At 32.1% G+C, this 16,802-nt stretch overlaps 1 protein-coding gene across 1 annotated transcript in view; it reads right to left on the reverse strand.

The window, feature by feature from the left end:
- LOC133201420 (uncharacterized) overlaps positions 1–16,802 on the reverse strand; it is a 45,709-nt gene that overhangs the window by 24,655 nt on the left and 4,252 nt on the right. The window contains exons 5-8 of the mRNA XM_061337222.1: positions 16,397–16,502; positions 14,542–14,659; positions 13,643–14,065; positions 11,901–12,068 (exon numbers count right to left, since the gene is read on the reverse strand). Of these exons, the coding sequence (XP_061193206.1) occupies positions 11,901–12,068; positions 13,643–14,065; positions 14,542–14,659; positions 16,397–16,502 (815 nt within the window). The remainder of the gene's footprint in view (positions 1–11,900; positions 12,069–13,642; positions 14,066–14,541; positions 14,660–16,396; positions 16,503–16,802) is intronic.

Here is a 16,802-nt window from a genome sequence, read left to right on the forward strand (position 1 = left end):
TACTGGTGTTACTAGATTAACAAAAAACCACAGTTATTACTATTTCTCCTGTTTTAAAAATAAAAAGGAGGGGAAATAGACGATAAGTGTAGATTGTTTTAAGATCGTTATAGTATTATAGTTGGTAAGTTTAGAAACCACCAATCTAGAGTTGATATGATTTGGAGTAACTTATTTGCACAATTAGCACAGTATTGTCTAACAGTCACATTATAAGTAATATCTATTAGATTATTACAACTAAGGGTATCCAGTTATTTGTCATTGTCAGTATAATTGTTATTAATCTAAGTTATAACTAAAGAGCTACCCAGCGATGCTCTATGCATTGTGGCATAAAATATGCACAGTATAAACTATCATGTTGATAGTGCTAGTAGCTCACAAGTAAGCATCTAGTGATACTTATATCTTAATTTTATAAAGATCTTGAGACTTTAGTAAGATGAATTAAGCAGTACATAGAGGCGTAGCGCCCTTTACGCAACAACGCAAATGAATACAGATTTTTCAACAAGAATTATTCTTTTTTTTTTAAAAGATGTCAAAAATTCAATAATAGATCAAAATAAAATATGTTTTAGAATTTTAAAAATTAAAATAAGTAAAATGTAACAGCATTTCAAATGGAAAATGTTCAATTTTGTGTAGTTGGATATATATAGAATTTAATTTGCATATATGATAAAAAAAAATTGTATTACTTGTGAAATAATTCTATGACATCCACCAAAACATTAAATTTTCTGTTTATTGCTGTTGCTTTTGTTTTCCTATAGTCATTAATAGCTGTCTGTTTCTTTATTAAAATTTAAAACAATATTGCCATGAATGTAAATATATAGGTTTATTTAACAATGTCTTTATCCATGATAACCAGAAATGGATATGAAGAAATGGATTTTGTGGAGCTGTAAGTAATGTCAAAAGTAGCAAATTTTTGTTAACATGTAGTTGAACTAACGGTGGTAAAAATAAAATATTTTAAGGTGATTTTCTGATTTAAATCTGTTAAATTCCATGAGCTTCAGGGGGCTTTGCCCCCTGGGCCCCAACCAGGACCCTGCCCTGGACCCACTAGAGGCCTCAAGGCGGCCCCAGACCCCTGGCCTTTTTTTTGAATGCAGTAAATGTTTTGCTAGCTATGCCACTGGTGTAAGATTAGCAATTGTTATTTAAAAGATATCTTAGATCATGTCCACTTTCAGATAATCAGTGAACATTCATGATTATTGCTTAAGCAAAGCAGATAAAATGTTGATTACATGTACAGTAAAACTCTGTTATAACGAAGTCACTGGGACCTGTGAAATTACTTCGTAATTCGTTTTATCCGTATAAGAAATTCGTTAAATTTATATAGCTGGGGATCCAAGAAAAATTCGCAATATCCGTGAATTCGCTATATCCGTGTTCTTACTAAACGAGTTTTACTCTACTGTATTATAGTCACATAGTAAAACTCTTTATTAAGGAATACTTAGGTTTTAAGTAGTACTTTTAGGTCAAATCTGGGTGAAGCATATTCAGGCAATATATACGTCATAATTTTGCAGTGATCTACTCTGTTGCATGTCTTTGACACAGTTCCTAAGGATGGCCAGGGATACTTAAACCAGGACAGGTGTGAACATGCAATCTAAGCTTTGCGTTTGATATACCTGGCTGAGATTTCTCAGTTTTCGTATATATCAATTCGAATTGCCTTATGTATATAATCCATGTTTTCCGTTAAATACACCGCTGACCATTCTCAGTGACGGTATCAGTGCAGATTCCTGTATGTAAATAGTGTTATGCTTTCCGTTAAGATACTTAATTGATCTCTCTCAGTGACAGTATAGGTGCAGATTGCTATATGTAAATAGTCTTATGCTTTCTTTTAAGATACTTGGCTGATCTCTCTCAGTGACGGTATTGGTGCGGATTGCTATATGTAAATAGTCTTATGCTTTCTTTTAAGATCCTTGGCTGATCTCTCTCAGTTACAGTATTGGTGCGGATTGCTATATGTAAATAGTCTTATGCTCTCTGTTAAGATACTTGGCTGATCTCTCTCAGTGAAAGTATTGGTGCGGATCGCTATATGTAAATAATCTTATGCTTTCCGTTAAGATACTTGGCTGATCTCTCTCAGTGACAGTATAGGTGCAGATTGCTATATGTAAATAGTCTTATGCTTTCCGTTAAGATACTTGGCTGATCTCCCTCAGTGACGGTATTGGTGCGGATTGCATTAAATGTTATGTGTATAGTTTATAGCTGGAATAAGACAACATTTTCCATGTCATACCTGGCTTACTAATCATAGAAAGTGACGGTACTGATGCATAATGTGTTTTGTAGATATGTTTCCAGTTGTTATATTTCAAAGTTAGATTATTTCTAGTTAGAAATAAAGGATATATACATTCTTCAATTAATTTAGTACTTAGACTAGGTAATAAGATAATACATTTTTGTAAGTTTAAGTTAAGGCTTTAAGTTTGTATATAGTTATACAATATTATGCATCGAAGTTAAGGTGACGACACACATCAAAGTATAATAATCTAAATATAAAGTTATTATCAGTATACATTACAACAGTGCAATATATTACATATTACTTTTATATCTGTTGTAAGGTTCTAACATAGACTGCACTCCTGCACAATTTAATTAGGCAAATCAGCTGTATACGTGATTAAGTCATCATATATATGTTAACCTTGGTACAACTGAATCTCACTAGACTAAACCATATGTCATAACATCATTCGGTTTCAGGATTCTCATGGAAGTAGGTCAATGTTAGGACATAGAAAAATAGGATTCTTTTTGATTATATGAATCTATTACTGTTAAAAACCCACTAAATTTATAACAGACAATATGGAATGCGTATGGCTAAAACATGATCATTATACATAGATCCAATGTGGACGATACATGCGGATTATCATGATTCGCAAGTCAAACCATATTCAATCTTGCCACATACGTACATATACATGTTTATCCCGCAGAACTAAGGCGCTAGAAGTAATTCCAGCCAAGTTCATGTGGATACATGGATTAGTTCATACGTTTTCCATGTCATACGAAATTATAATCATATATTTTCGGTTTGCATTTCTCTAAGTAAATTACAGCATTTGCCCCTTGCTTTATTAAATAAAACAGAGAGGAATGTAGTGAAATTGCATATGTAAATATATTCCCTATGACCTTTCACCCTGACCTCAAAGCCAACCGTGCCGGCACGCTTCCTAGGTCAGTCGAGTCCTGACAGTCCTACTATTCACTATTACCTGTTATTTACCTGTTTGTTGTATGTACCCGTGTTTACTCAACATATAGACCGGTGTGCTTCGTCGTCACCTTATACTAAAGTAAGCGACATTTTTATTAAAATCCCCTATTTTACTCCAGAACACTGAGCACAACATGGTAAACGCTTGATAAACAAGATGAACGATTTATTCTGAATATCTCTGATGTTTTCTTTGCATTGTATGCATTCTATTCTATTCTATCGACAGGCACAAAAAGATAAATAAATCTTATGAAAAAAATTATAGTTCCGACAGTGCAAGACCAATTTAAATCTTTTTGGTTATTCTGAACACTTTCAGAACAAATAAAAATCAACTAGAGGTTCTGTGAGCGAGCTCACAAAATGATAATTCCCGCCGCAATTCTTTTAAAGTGTCACTCGAATTTTGTAAATGTGACCTTGAACTTGCCAAAAAGACCTTGGTTTAAAGAGATATCCTCTGGACATAAGTAATCCTTCAGTGAAAAGAAAGAAAAGCAATGTTTCTCCATTAGAAAATTATAGACCTGTTATGGGGTTTACACTTTTTAAACGAGTGACCATGAACTTGCTGCACTACTGGCCTAAATGATTACTGATAGTGCCACTTTTTACTGATAATTTCTTATATTTACTGATATTATACTGTTGGTACTGAGAATTTCTGATATTTACTGATATTTTTACTGTTGTTACTGATAATTGCTGTTGGTTCTGATAATTACTGATATTTACTGTCGTTTTTACTGTGGGTTCTGATAATTACTGATATTTGCTGAGAGTTACTATTGGTACTGAGAATTGCTGATAATTACTGAGATTATTTTTCTGAACCCAAAAGATGTAAAAACAAGCCTAACAATAAATAGAAAAGGAGGGGAATTGGTTGAAAGGAAGAATTGGGAAAGAAAATCCTTTATAAATCGTTAATAATCGTTCTTATTTTAAAATATGATTTCAGAGAAAAGAAAAATAACTGGTAGATGAAACTTTTTAAAGACTTCTTCAACTCTAGCTGTTTCAATATTAGTTATACATGTAATTAAAAAATAATCCTATAAAGCTTGTACTCATTTTTTTTAACTATACAGTAGTTGTTACACATAACAAAAAAGTTCTGTTGAAAGCAGTATCAGAATTTCTTGACAAGCCCCCCCCCCCCCCCAAAAAAAAAAAAAAAAAAAATTAAATAAAGGATTACTTAATAAAAAATAATAATAAAAACAATATATACAAAACGAAAAAAAAAGTTTATAGGACGTTTATAGAAGACACACACATTTCTGTATAAATGAGCCTGATGAAAGTATTGCAGTAAAATTATTTGGACGCTCTTTCTCGCTTCCCACGGGCGTGTTAAACAATTTTTTTTAATTTAAATTCAAAGAACAGAGGATGTTATTATATCTAATGCTTACAATTGAAAGAACTATGATTACAGAAATAAATTTAAAGGAAATGACAATATCCCGATCTATTTTTTTTTTTAGTTTTGAAGATATTCACGACTACTTGCAAGTCTTAAAAATTAATATATTCAAATGATAAGTATTTATTTTCATTAATCACAACGGTGCCTGATGTGAATTGTTTTCAAAATAGAATTCAAAATTTCCTTCCAATATAATCAATTACATGCAACAGATGTGTGCTGGTCCCGGCATTATTCTTAAACTACATACGTCTTCATTGAGTCTATACCTTGTTCTTAAGTTAATGTATCTAAATAATAAATTTAACATTTCTCAGATGTAATGTCAAATTATATTAATAAGTATTTTATAACCGAAAAAAAAACGCATTCCCGTCACCCTGTAATAAATAAATAAATATTCGTGTTAAGAATCTGCTTATTATAACCCCCCCCCTTTTTTTCATAAATGTAGAATGCACAATAACATGTACCCAACCTCGAGGAAAATAAAAGGATTACATAAATAAGAAGTTTGACACTGCATTTTTTTTATACATCCCGGACTCTTATTTAGTTTAAATTATTTCCCCTATTCCCCGAAGTAGACTTTTACACGGATAATTTTTTTTTCATTCAGTTATCTATCTGTTTACTATATGTAATGAATTTATTTCTTCTGAAAAGAGGCATTCTTAATTATGAGTTTTACTCATCAAGCTTACCCAGAAAAATAAAAATAAAAGTAATCCCCCCCCCCCCTATAATTTTAGCTTAAACGTTCTAGATTACAAGTGTCGTGTTGATACATGTAACATCATATTTTGATACATTTAAATTCTTTATTTTCATGTAAATACTAATTGTTGTCCTTCTGATCTTTTTACGCAAATAAACGAAAGTGAGATGTATATCAAAGAGAGATGTACATTTTTTAAATTCACCTGTCACTTCATTGTTGCGTAACTGACTGTGATATCCGGTGAGTCCTGGCCGCCGAGTGCCCTTCTCTCTCACTCGCCGTGTCATACATGTATATATTATACAGCAGGGACACCTATTGTGTTATTTTCTCGCTACCGTACAGTGTACATCACAGCACTTCCGTTTGTGTACAATACCCATAAAAGTCTTTGTACCCCGTTACGGTGTTCAACAGGAATCAGACAAAATTATATTTGTAAAATTTGGGATGAATTATATTTTTGTGGTACATGTAAATTGAACAGGATTTTTCATGTAAACCAAATCTTACCTGGTATTTTAATATTCTGATAAATTTGATGAGCTAAGTGCAACAGAAAAACAAGTCACAGTAACTGTTAATGAGGGATAGATTGTGAATTAAGTTAGAAATAATTCATACTGATATAAAACATGCTGATTCTCTGTTACATGACATTGTAAAAATACGATTTCATTTTCAAGTTAATAAATAAATTTTATTTGACGCCAAATCCTTGCATAATCCTTGGCTTGTTTCAATTAACTCCAACAATAGCTAAACTTTGTATAAAAAATATTTTAGATCCGTTGTTTTCCTCTGCAAATCAACTACATGTATACTTCCGTGTGCATTCTACTTCTCCATGATCAGTAATTTTATTTATTTTAAGGACAATACATGTCTTTGGACATGTTCAGTCAAAATTATATATGAATTGTGTTAATTTATCTAAGGATATGAAATAAATACGCTGAGGTTTAATGAGTATCGAACATTTAATTTTCCCATTGATTGTTTTAACTGACAATCCATTAAAAATCTCTATTTATTAAAAATATTTTTGACGACACAACTGGAATCATGATCAATGTATTCGAGAAACATTATATATGGTATGTGTTTTAACAAGATTACTTGTTACATGTTTCCTATGAAAATCTGTAATGCTTTAGAAAATGTTCAAAACATTACAACGTGTGAACGGGTTGGTGGTGTATCGAGTTTGACTAACTTTGATCCAATCTCTTATAATTCTTAGGGGGGCGGATCAAGAATTTTCTGAAACAAATAACTACAGTACTTTATAAGGCATTGAAAATGATCGGTTTTAATTTTTTTTTTACATGTGTACTTTTGATAACGTTTCACTCATATTGGGACACTATTATTTCCCTATTAAAAGCTGTGAATTTCGACATGTACGCTGCACTTACATGTACATGTATATGTCCATAAATCAGTGGCAGGATCTTCCATGTTCAACTTTTGACATGTACTCGGCGGCATTTTTTACTTATGAGCAATCTTTCTCCTGCAATTTTCTATCTGTACTCTGCACTTATAAACAATGAACAGAGAGGGATCTTTCTCGTGACTCTGCACTATTTGATCACCGAGGAATCTTTTTTGCGCCAGCACCTACTTTAACAGAAGACCGCGGTTTATACAGTCCCATCCGAAGGACCGATCTCCATGTCCAACATCACCGCACCATATGTATGGATTAAATGTGAATCCAATTTATTATTTTTTTTAAATTGGTTTTATAATAAGAAACTGATTTATTACGTCCTTTTTAGGCCTACTAGTCATCGATTGAAATAATACAAGTAAGTTCTTCGGAACTAAGGAACAGGATGAAATTGAGGGGGGGGGGGGGGACAGGTTGAATCTTCTTACAGAAAGAGAAATCTAAGTTTTTTCCTATATATAATTAGTTTGAAAATAATTTTTTATGACAAAACGTATACAATCTTTGCTGTCACTCAAGTTACAAATTCTAAATGACTACGGGTTAAAAAAAAGATGTAAAGGATAAATTATAATATGAAATTAATTTGTTTAATTTATTTAATCCATCCACCCCAGTCTCTTTTAAATTTTACATCTCATGAACATAGAAATTAATCTCAGTAATTATCAGCAATTTTCAGTACCAACAGTAACTCTCAGCAAATATCAGTAATTATCAGAACCCACAGTAAAAACGACAGTAAATATCAGTAATTATCAGAACTAACAGCAATTATCAGTAACAACAGTAAAAATATCAGTAAATATCAGAAATTCTCAGTACCAACAGTATAATATCTGTAAATATCAGAAATTATCAGTAAAAAGTGGCACTATCAGTATTTTTTTAGGCCAGTAGTGCTGGGATGACCTTGGGTCAAGGTCATGACACACCCTTGGGTAAAAAACAATCTCATTAGCAAGCACGAGCTTCCAATGGATCTCCATTACAAAATTACAGCCTAGACAAGAATTTTATATCTTTTCTGCCAGTAACCTTGAACTTGCCGGAATGACCTTAGGTCAAGGTTTGGACAAACCCCGAATCATAAGCAATCTCTGGTCAAGTTTGAGCTTCCAGTGATTCTTCATTTCAAAGTTAGATCCCAGGCAGGAATTTTATATCTTTTCTACCAGAGACCTTGAACTTTCTGGGTTTTTCTTGGGTCAAGGTCCTGGCAAATTCGCGGGTTATAAGCAATCTTTGTCCCAAGTATGAGCTTCCAGTGTTTTCCATTACAGAGTTATAGCCCAGACAAATATTTTATATTTTTCTGCCAGTGGCTTTGAACTTGGGGAAATGACTGGGTCAAGATCAGGACACATTTTTGGGTAATAAGCAATTCCTATACCGAGTATGAGCTTCCGGTGATTCTCCATCACAAAATTATGCCCCGGAAAAAAAATTATACCTTTTTTCCCAGTGACCTCGAACTGGCCGGAAAGACTTTGGCTCAAGGTAAAAACGCACTCTAGAAGAGATTAAGAAAACCATGATACAATGGAAAGCTAGAAAGCTCACTCCTCTTGGAAGATTGACTGTAATAAAAACATTATTAATTCCTAAACTAAACCATCTAATCCTAACTTTTACCAAATCCCAGTGAAGAAGTTATAAATGCTTTTGAAAAAGACTTGTATAATTTCCTTTGGAATAAGAAGAATCATAAAATTAAGAAAAATGTTATAATTCAAGACTACAGATATGGTGGTCTAAAGATGATAGATTATAAAGATTTTATTACATCATTGAAGGCAAGTTGGATAAGACGGGTAATACATTCAAAAGCCAAATGGGTCAGCTTACTTGAGGCAGAATTAAAAACAAGTATAAATCATCTTTGGCTGTTTGGAATTGATTATATTAAGAATTTAGGCAATAACGTGAGAAATATATTCTGGAAAGATGTATTTTTTAGCTGGTCTAAAGTATATCAGAATGAAGCTATGAAAGGTTTAACACTCCAGCAAGAACATGTTTGGTACAATCCAAAGGTCACCATTGCTGGCCGGTCAATTTTTATTAAAAGTTATTTTAATTCTGGCTTTGTTTTTTATTAATGATTTCCTTGATCCAAACGGTAATATTTATAGTTTTAATCATATTCAAAATAACTTAAATGTGAAAACAAATTATATTGAATATGCAGGACTAAGAACTGCTATAAGAAAGAGACTAGCCTGTTTTAAAGATTACAAAACAATTTCAATTTCCAGACCACTTATTCCTGCTGGTTATAAAATGGAGAAAAGAAGGAGAACAATTTTGTGAGGCATCATTGGAAGAAATATTTGAGCTACCATTTAAAACAACTCAAGAATCTAAATTTCAATGGTTACAATTTCAAATTTTACATAGAATAATTCCTACTAAAAGTTATCTTTACAAATTAAAATTAATTGATTCACCATTATGTTCCTTCTGTGATACTGATATTGAAACTATTGATCATCTTTTTGTTGACTGCTTCTGTGTTAAAGAACTTTGGTTGGAAATTGAAGAATGGAATTTGAATAAACTAAACCGGTTAGTTTGTTTCGATAAGAAATCAATCTTGTTTGGTAAATTTACAAACAGAGAACAATACAAGTTTGAGAATCTCCTTATTATGACTATCAAACAGTATATTTTTTCAAGTAAGTTCAAAAATCCAATAAAATTAAGCATTGAGGAATTAAAACATGTGACTACTGACAGAATTAGAGTTGAAAAGTTTTTACTGTTAAAAAACTGTAAATTTGAGGAATTTACAAGACACTGGCAGGAAATTGTTGAAAAATTGTAAGAACTCAAAAATCAATTTTTATTAATATTTTAAAGGTTCAGTGCCCCTCCTTTCTTATCCCTCTTCCCTCTCCATCTTTCCCCCTCTTCTTTTCTATCTTTTCTTAATCCCCCCAAAAATAAAATTCTTTCACACATTTTTTTTCTTTATATAACTGTGACTGTTTTTTATTTATAATTTGTGTGATTGAAGAATTAAAAAAAAAAAAAAAAAAAACACCCCTCGGTCATAAGCAATCTATGTACCACTTATGAGCTTCCGGTGTTTTTTATAACAAAGATATAACCCAGACAAGATTGCCCACACAGAAGCACAAGGCGATTCCTAACCCCCCTCCCCCCTTCCCCACCCAAAAAACCCCTTCCATTTCAGGGGGAGGGTAAAAGAATAATCCCGTATTGATGTAAAAAAGATGATAAATGAACAGTACATGCACATTATGTTTGCATATTTATATTTCTTACAATATTTCCTGCACATAGATATGTTTAAACTAAGCTCTTTAGTCACAAAAAATGATAGTCGTAGAACCTTGCAACTAATATCGAACTCTCTCAGTTACAATGAACAAAAATAATTCTAGCTGTAAAATAGATATGGTTAATTTCATTAGGTCTATAAAACCATTACAAATGTTGAAGCTTTTAGAACAGGAGATGACCGATATTTGGAATGAATTACAGACATATTTCTTTACAAAAGTGATTCGTCTGATATAGTAAATAATGTCACAATTAGAATTGTTGTACCTTTAAAAATCTGTTCAGATATAAATCAATATTAAAAAAAAGTCTAACATTTCCAATGTTTTACTGAGCGGGCATTAAAAATTGATGTTTGACTGCGGAGTGAGATATTGGACCTGTCGATGAGATGTTGGACCGCTTACGTCACACAATGGCCCGGGTCATCTAAATCTCATTTGCATTCGTTGGTGTTCGACATACATGTATGTCAAAAAAAATAATAATATAATAATAATAATAAATAAAAGGTATAACAAAACATTTATTGACAGACTACTATTGTTGGTCACCACCCTCCCCCTGATTTATATTTGGACAAGATGATACAAAGAGGCATTTATATTATTTATTATAGATTTAAATTATCGAGATTGATATTTAAGTACCTGTAATATATTGTCATAGATTTGTATATACCAACAAATTATACTGAGAGAGAGAGAGAGAGAGAAAGAGAGAGAGAGAGAGTCCGTGTAAGCCCCCCTTAATTAGATCAGACAGCAAACATATACTAGTATACATATTTACAGTGTAGGAAGGGAATTTTTTTCTCTATAACCGTAGACTACGACTACATGTAAAGGGAAAAGACATTCCCTTTCAGCTCCACGAAAAATTTGCTTTTTTTTAATGTATTACAATTTCTATAAATAATTTTTAATCACACTATTAATGTACATCTCACCGCGAATATTCGTATTGGTATCTATAATTCTAAGAACTAATTCTTACGTGTATTTCTATAGTAAATGTATAGCATGTCAGAAATGAATATGTTTGTAATTATGCTGCATGTGGTTAATCAATTGACTTAGACCATCATTTCTCTTACAATGTTTTGTCGTCTATGATGTTTACAAAATGTCGCGACGCTTGAAATTGCCCTATTTTAATTTAATCTGTCAGCTTTGTTCTAACTAAATATACTCACAGCAACATTTATTTTGTAGATTATATTAATAAATAACGTACAGTTAAGTTAATCAAATAATAAATAATACTGTAGATAATATTTTTCATAAAATCATGATTGTTTTATTAAAAAAAACACAATAAAAGTCCACTATTGAATTTCGAAATCTGTAAAGTCTTGCACATACGCTCATTTTACCTTTAGAAAGATTTACTCTTCACTTCGGAGTTACCGAATGACATCGAAGAAACAAAGACTAATCGATGAGTGAACGCTGAACGTAAATAAACGTACGGTAAGCAAACGCTGTATGTTTAGTGAACAGTGAAGGCAAGCGGTTGGTGAATATCAAACTTGAAGGGTGAGCGCATGCTGAACGGTGAGCGAAGGAAAAAATGAGAAGTAGAACATTTCTTGGACTATTTAATACAATTATTAGCAGTCAAGTCATCTTGCAACTGATATACTAGTAAGTTTTAGTTCATTATATTCATAGAGAGCACTCACCATTCTTAAGTCCTGAAAGGATGGTAAAAGCAGAATAAAATTTTTTAATTTTCTCATCAGGAATTTGGTCCGACAATGTCACAGGGTCTGCATTTCTAGCTTTGCACCAAAATTTTACAAACTTCCCCAATTCTTTCTCGTCATCTATGAGAAATGCAGGAACTTCGTCTACAGATAAAACAAATAGTACATTCTGCGTTAGTGCGCCATTGTTAATTTGAGTAAGATATTTTGATGAGAGAAAAAATGAACAGCCGTTGAATGGATATAAAATTTAGAGGTATCTTTTTATATGCTTTTGAAATTCCTCAGATGTTTTCCCTATATCCAAATGCAAGCCCGAATTTCTTGCGCGAGTGCCACTGGACTCCTCCCAAGTGAATATATATTAATGAACCACAAGGTAGTGGCCTAAAAAAGCTAGGTTATCAAAATATTGAATATCTAATGTAGCTTCTGTGACACCTCTCTAATATTACAGAAATCATGGCTCCCACATTCTTTGTTCTTAAAATATTTAAATGAATTAAAATACACAATAAAGGCCAGGGTATAGTTTCATCCCTGCGATATTTCTTATTTCATAGAGTATTTCCAGAATTACATGGGGGGGGGATATTTTTTAAGTGCATCGTTGGTGCAGTATCAACTATCCTTAAGTTCCGTACAAAGAGTCAATTGCAGAAAATGGTTTAAGGTAGAATCTTGTTCCTCTTTTGATTTACACACACTACATGTATTTTAATTTTTTTTTAAAAAATTCAATTTTTTTCTATTACTTTGTACATAGCATTGTTCGGTTAAGAATCCCTGCTAACTTCAACTTCGAATCAGTACTTGAACCAGGTCTTTAATTTCAAAATCATCTAGCATTGTTCATTGACATTCCAATGTGTACCGTGCTGTAGTATAAATTGTTTCAAATTTTGTTGGAATTAAAACACGTCTGCAGGAAACATAACGTTAAAAGAATCACAAAATGTTCATTCTATGTTACTTTAAAACGTTTGACAAAATCAAAAACCGATATCTAAAATTGTATATTTAAGCATAATCCAGTACTGTATCAACCGATCATCAAAAGGAAACGATGGATAAATAGAGTAATGTTTCTTTGTAAAGTTTAGTTGTGTATAAAACTTTTTTAATCAGAAAAAAACTGTTGGGGAGTATTTGTTTGACTTATTTTCACAGAATTTTCCATATAGTAACTATATGCATAGTAAAATTTATACCGTTCTTCCGAATCAAAAACTGACACAAATAATTACGTCTACAGATAACTAAGGTTTAATAACATGGTAGAAGTATTGTGGGGGATGAAGCGTTTTGAGAGAATAGAGCAGAAATTTCTATGATCTAGAAACCATGGCACTTCTGTTCGTTCAAATTAAGAATCGATATTATACAGAATCATGTATCGTGGTGTAGTTTACTTGTACATGTATACCAAGTTTTATTGAAATCGCACACTGTGGCAGGAGTAGAACTTTGAAATATTATTCACAGATAGGAACGACGGACACCTTACCACACATATTTGACAAACAAAGCTTAACATTGCTTTAGTTCGCAAAGTACAAAAATTTAAAATAAAATAGTATATACCGCATCAACTTTAATTAACTTTTATAGAAAGTGGTATTGCATTCTTTTTCAATAAATAATAAAATATTTCTTTCAAAAAATACTTAGATTATTACTTCAAATAATATAATATATTTAGGGTCAAACACATGTACCTTTTACAGAGGAGGGTAACTCGTTTCCGCGACCCTCCACAATCAGTCTCATCATTGTTATAGGACCGATGTCCTCTGATTTTCTAGAACCATCTACATGACGGCAGTACTCCTCAGCATATTTTCCTATGGATCCATTTGAGGCTACCTGTATGAAGAAGTCCTTGTCTATTTCACTCAGCAGGCAGTTTTCTCTATAGGATTTCATTATGTGAGGTCTTTTCTCGAATGAAATGTACACCCTGTCACCTGGAATTCTAGGTTCCACCAGACCTTTATTCCTTAGCTCCTTTATTATCTCCCCGACATCAATGTCACCAATACAGTCGTCGCCATCTATACAGATTTTACCAATGTAATCCTGACATAAGAACAAGGTGTAGAGAACGATACGCTGATCCTTTGTTAAATCTGATAACGGATCTGTGGGACACATGAAACAAGTTTACTTGATACTGCTGGGATAAAATTGTGTTGTTGTATAGTACTACACAAAATAATACATTGTAAACGACAATATAAAAAAGCAATGAACTTTAATGCTTACAGTTTAGAATTTATTCTACTATTTCACTGAAAGAGTTCTTACATATCTATTCTCAAATGTGAACAGTTTATGTAGAATATCAAAACAATTCACAAAAAATAATCTAAATACAATTACACTTCCTTGGATTGATTTAGTCAATCAAGTTGATTAAATTATATCATTTTTACCCTCCATTCCATACATATAAGATGATGTTTATTTCTATTTTTTTAAAATGTTTTTTAAATTCTTTTCTATTTCTAAAAACTATATGTTATGAAGGTAGAAAATAGCACTGTATTGGAATGAACGACTTGAACATATTGCCAAACTGCTTGAAATGATTATTTATCGACATCCTTACCATCACCTTTATTGTTTCCGGAATCCAACCGTCGATCTTCATCTCCAGACAAATCCTTATAATTAACAGAAGTACCAAGAGGGTCAGTGTATGCATCCGTCTTTGGGCGTTTTGCAAGGATGCACTGTAATGAGACAATTACATGTGAATTACATGTATATTGTTTGTCAAAAAATGTGCGTGTATATAGAAAATCTTTTAAGCATTGAATTATTTATTTAAAAGATGTAAAAGGTGTACGCAAACAAATTTGAGTAACGCGCGTTTGCGCGTTATGAATTGTTTTAGCGCAAACTGTTGTAGTTAAATATGACATATTACATCTTTCAAACAATAATAATTTAATGCTTATATTTACATTTTTAACTCCACGCATGTCTGCAAAAGTGATTTATATTGCAAAATCCCTGTATTATCCTTCTTGTAAGTTAGAACTATGGAAGAGCCATTGCAACAGCTACTTCCGCCAGACTGTTCAATGTGAGCGTGAACGCTGATTTTTTGCTTATAGCGTACACATTTGTGACGTCAAAATAAAAATCATACTTGAATCTTAGGACCTCCCCGTCTGTGTGATGGTGTTTTGAATGCCAAAGTTTAAGACGCACTTTATAAGTAAAATACAAGTGGAATGTTAATATTTTCATTTACTAGATACTTTGGAAGTTACTGTGGTTTTAAATTCTGTTCAAAAAAATATTTTTTAAAGAACTGTTTATAAAGTTTAAGTTTAATAAAAAGTTAAGAAACCTCTCGTTTGAAAATATTTTTACATGTATTCATTTATTTTGCATATCAAATTTCTTAAATTGCACTCATCGACATAATTGACACTCTTTTCAATAAAATTGAAAGCATTAATTGATTTGATGTGCACACCAATTTAATTGATGAGAGGACTATTTATTTAGTTCAACATTTATTTCATTTTAATAAGTCAAAAAATATCTTATACAGTTTTCGGAAAGAAGTTGATTCAACTTATATGTTTTTTTTATTTACTTTCAATTTTAATTAATATTTGTCCCTGCTGTGTGACAATTATAATATTTATTAGTAATCTAGAACGTATTTACAATGTCTGCAATGTAAATATCTGGAAGGTAATTCGTGTGTTGCAACTGTAATTTGTTATTATTATGATTACATTACTGTACATGTTTATTTTCTCTTTCAAATGTATATGCCCCTTCTTAATAGAAAGAAATGCATGCACAAAACAAATATACATGTATACAATACCTACAGAGTAGAGTCAAGTGTATATATATATATATATATATATATATATATATATATATATATACATATATATATACATATATATATATATATATATATATATATATATATATATATATATATATTTATATATATATATATCTGTGTGTGTGTGTGTGTGTGTGAGGGTGTGTTTGACAGTGTATACATGTACGATACCAAAAATACAATAACTTCCGACGGATAAGAATAAGAAGACAAATAAGGAATTCACCGAAGAGGGTCTCACTCTAGAACAAGACCTCTTCGAGGAAACATGGCTCTAGATTTAGCCTTCCCTCCGGGTGAGTGAAGTAGGACTCTAAAGTGAATATTCCCCCCTTGTGTACTTACTATGTTTTGAGACTTTTGGGGGAAGTATGGCTCTGAGGGAGATGTATGCTATAGAGTGAGAAATTCCCCTAGGGTGGAAGGCTTACTCTATAGCGAGACTTCCAGTGGAGGTTTCACTATGAAGGGAAATTTCACTCTTCAACACCGGGATTCGAACCCGGCCCCCCTGAATCTCCTGTCAGGTGCTCTACCAACTATCTGACCTCCGGCGATTGAATCATTCTGACTGCCACAGATTATTACTCACGTTTCCGATCTCCCCGATACTATCGTCATAATTCCTCTTCTCAGCTATAATCATCGGAAACTGTGAAAATCTGTCATCAATCGGATCTAAAGGTTGGCTACAAGGTCTGTGATAAAGAGAAAATAATGATTATCTTTTATTTCTAAAGGTATACAGTTATTTTTACTTAAGACAAGTAATTACTTTTTGAAAGTTCATTGAACAAATCTCTTCACAGAAATAAATACTTATATCATTTATACACAATATAAGATTGTGCACTTGATTTCTTCCACTTCCCAAATAAGAAGTATATGCAAACGACATACATGTATTTAGGAGTTTGAAGTTACTTAGCATCCTGAGCCTTTAAATAAAATGGTTTAAATAACATAAGGTCACTGAGCCACAACGCTTACTTGCATCA

This window comes from Saccostrea echinata, unplaced genomic scaffold, assembly GCF_033153115.1.
Source record: "Saccostrea echinata isolate AGI-Se365-2 ecotype Australia unplaced genomic scaffold, CSIRO_AGI_Sech_v1 ptg000044l, whole genome shotgun sequence".
NCBI classification, from domain to species: Eukaryota; Metazoa; Mollusca; class Bivalvia; order Ostreida; family Ostreidae; genus Saccostrea; species Saccostrea echinata.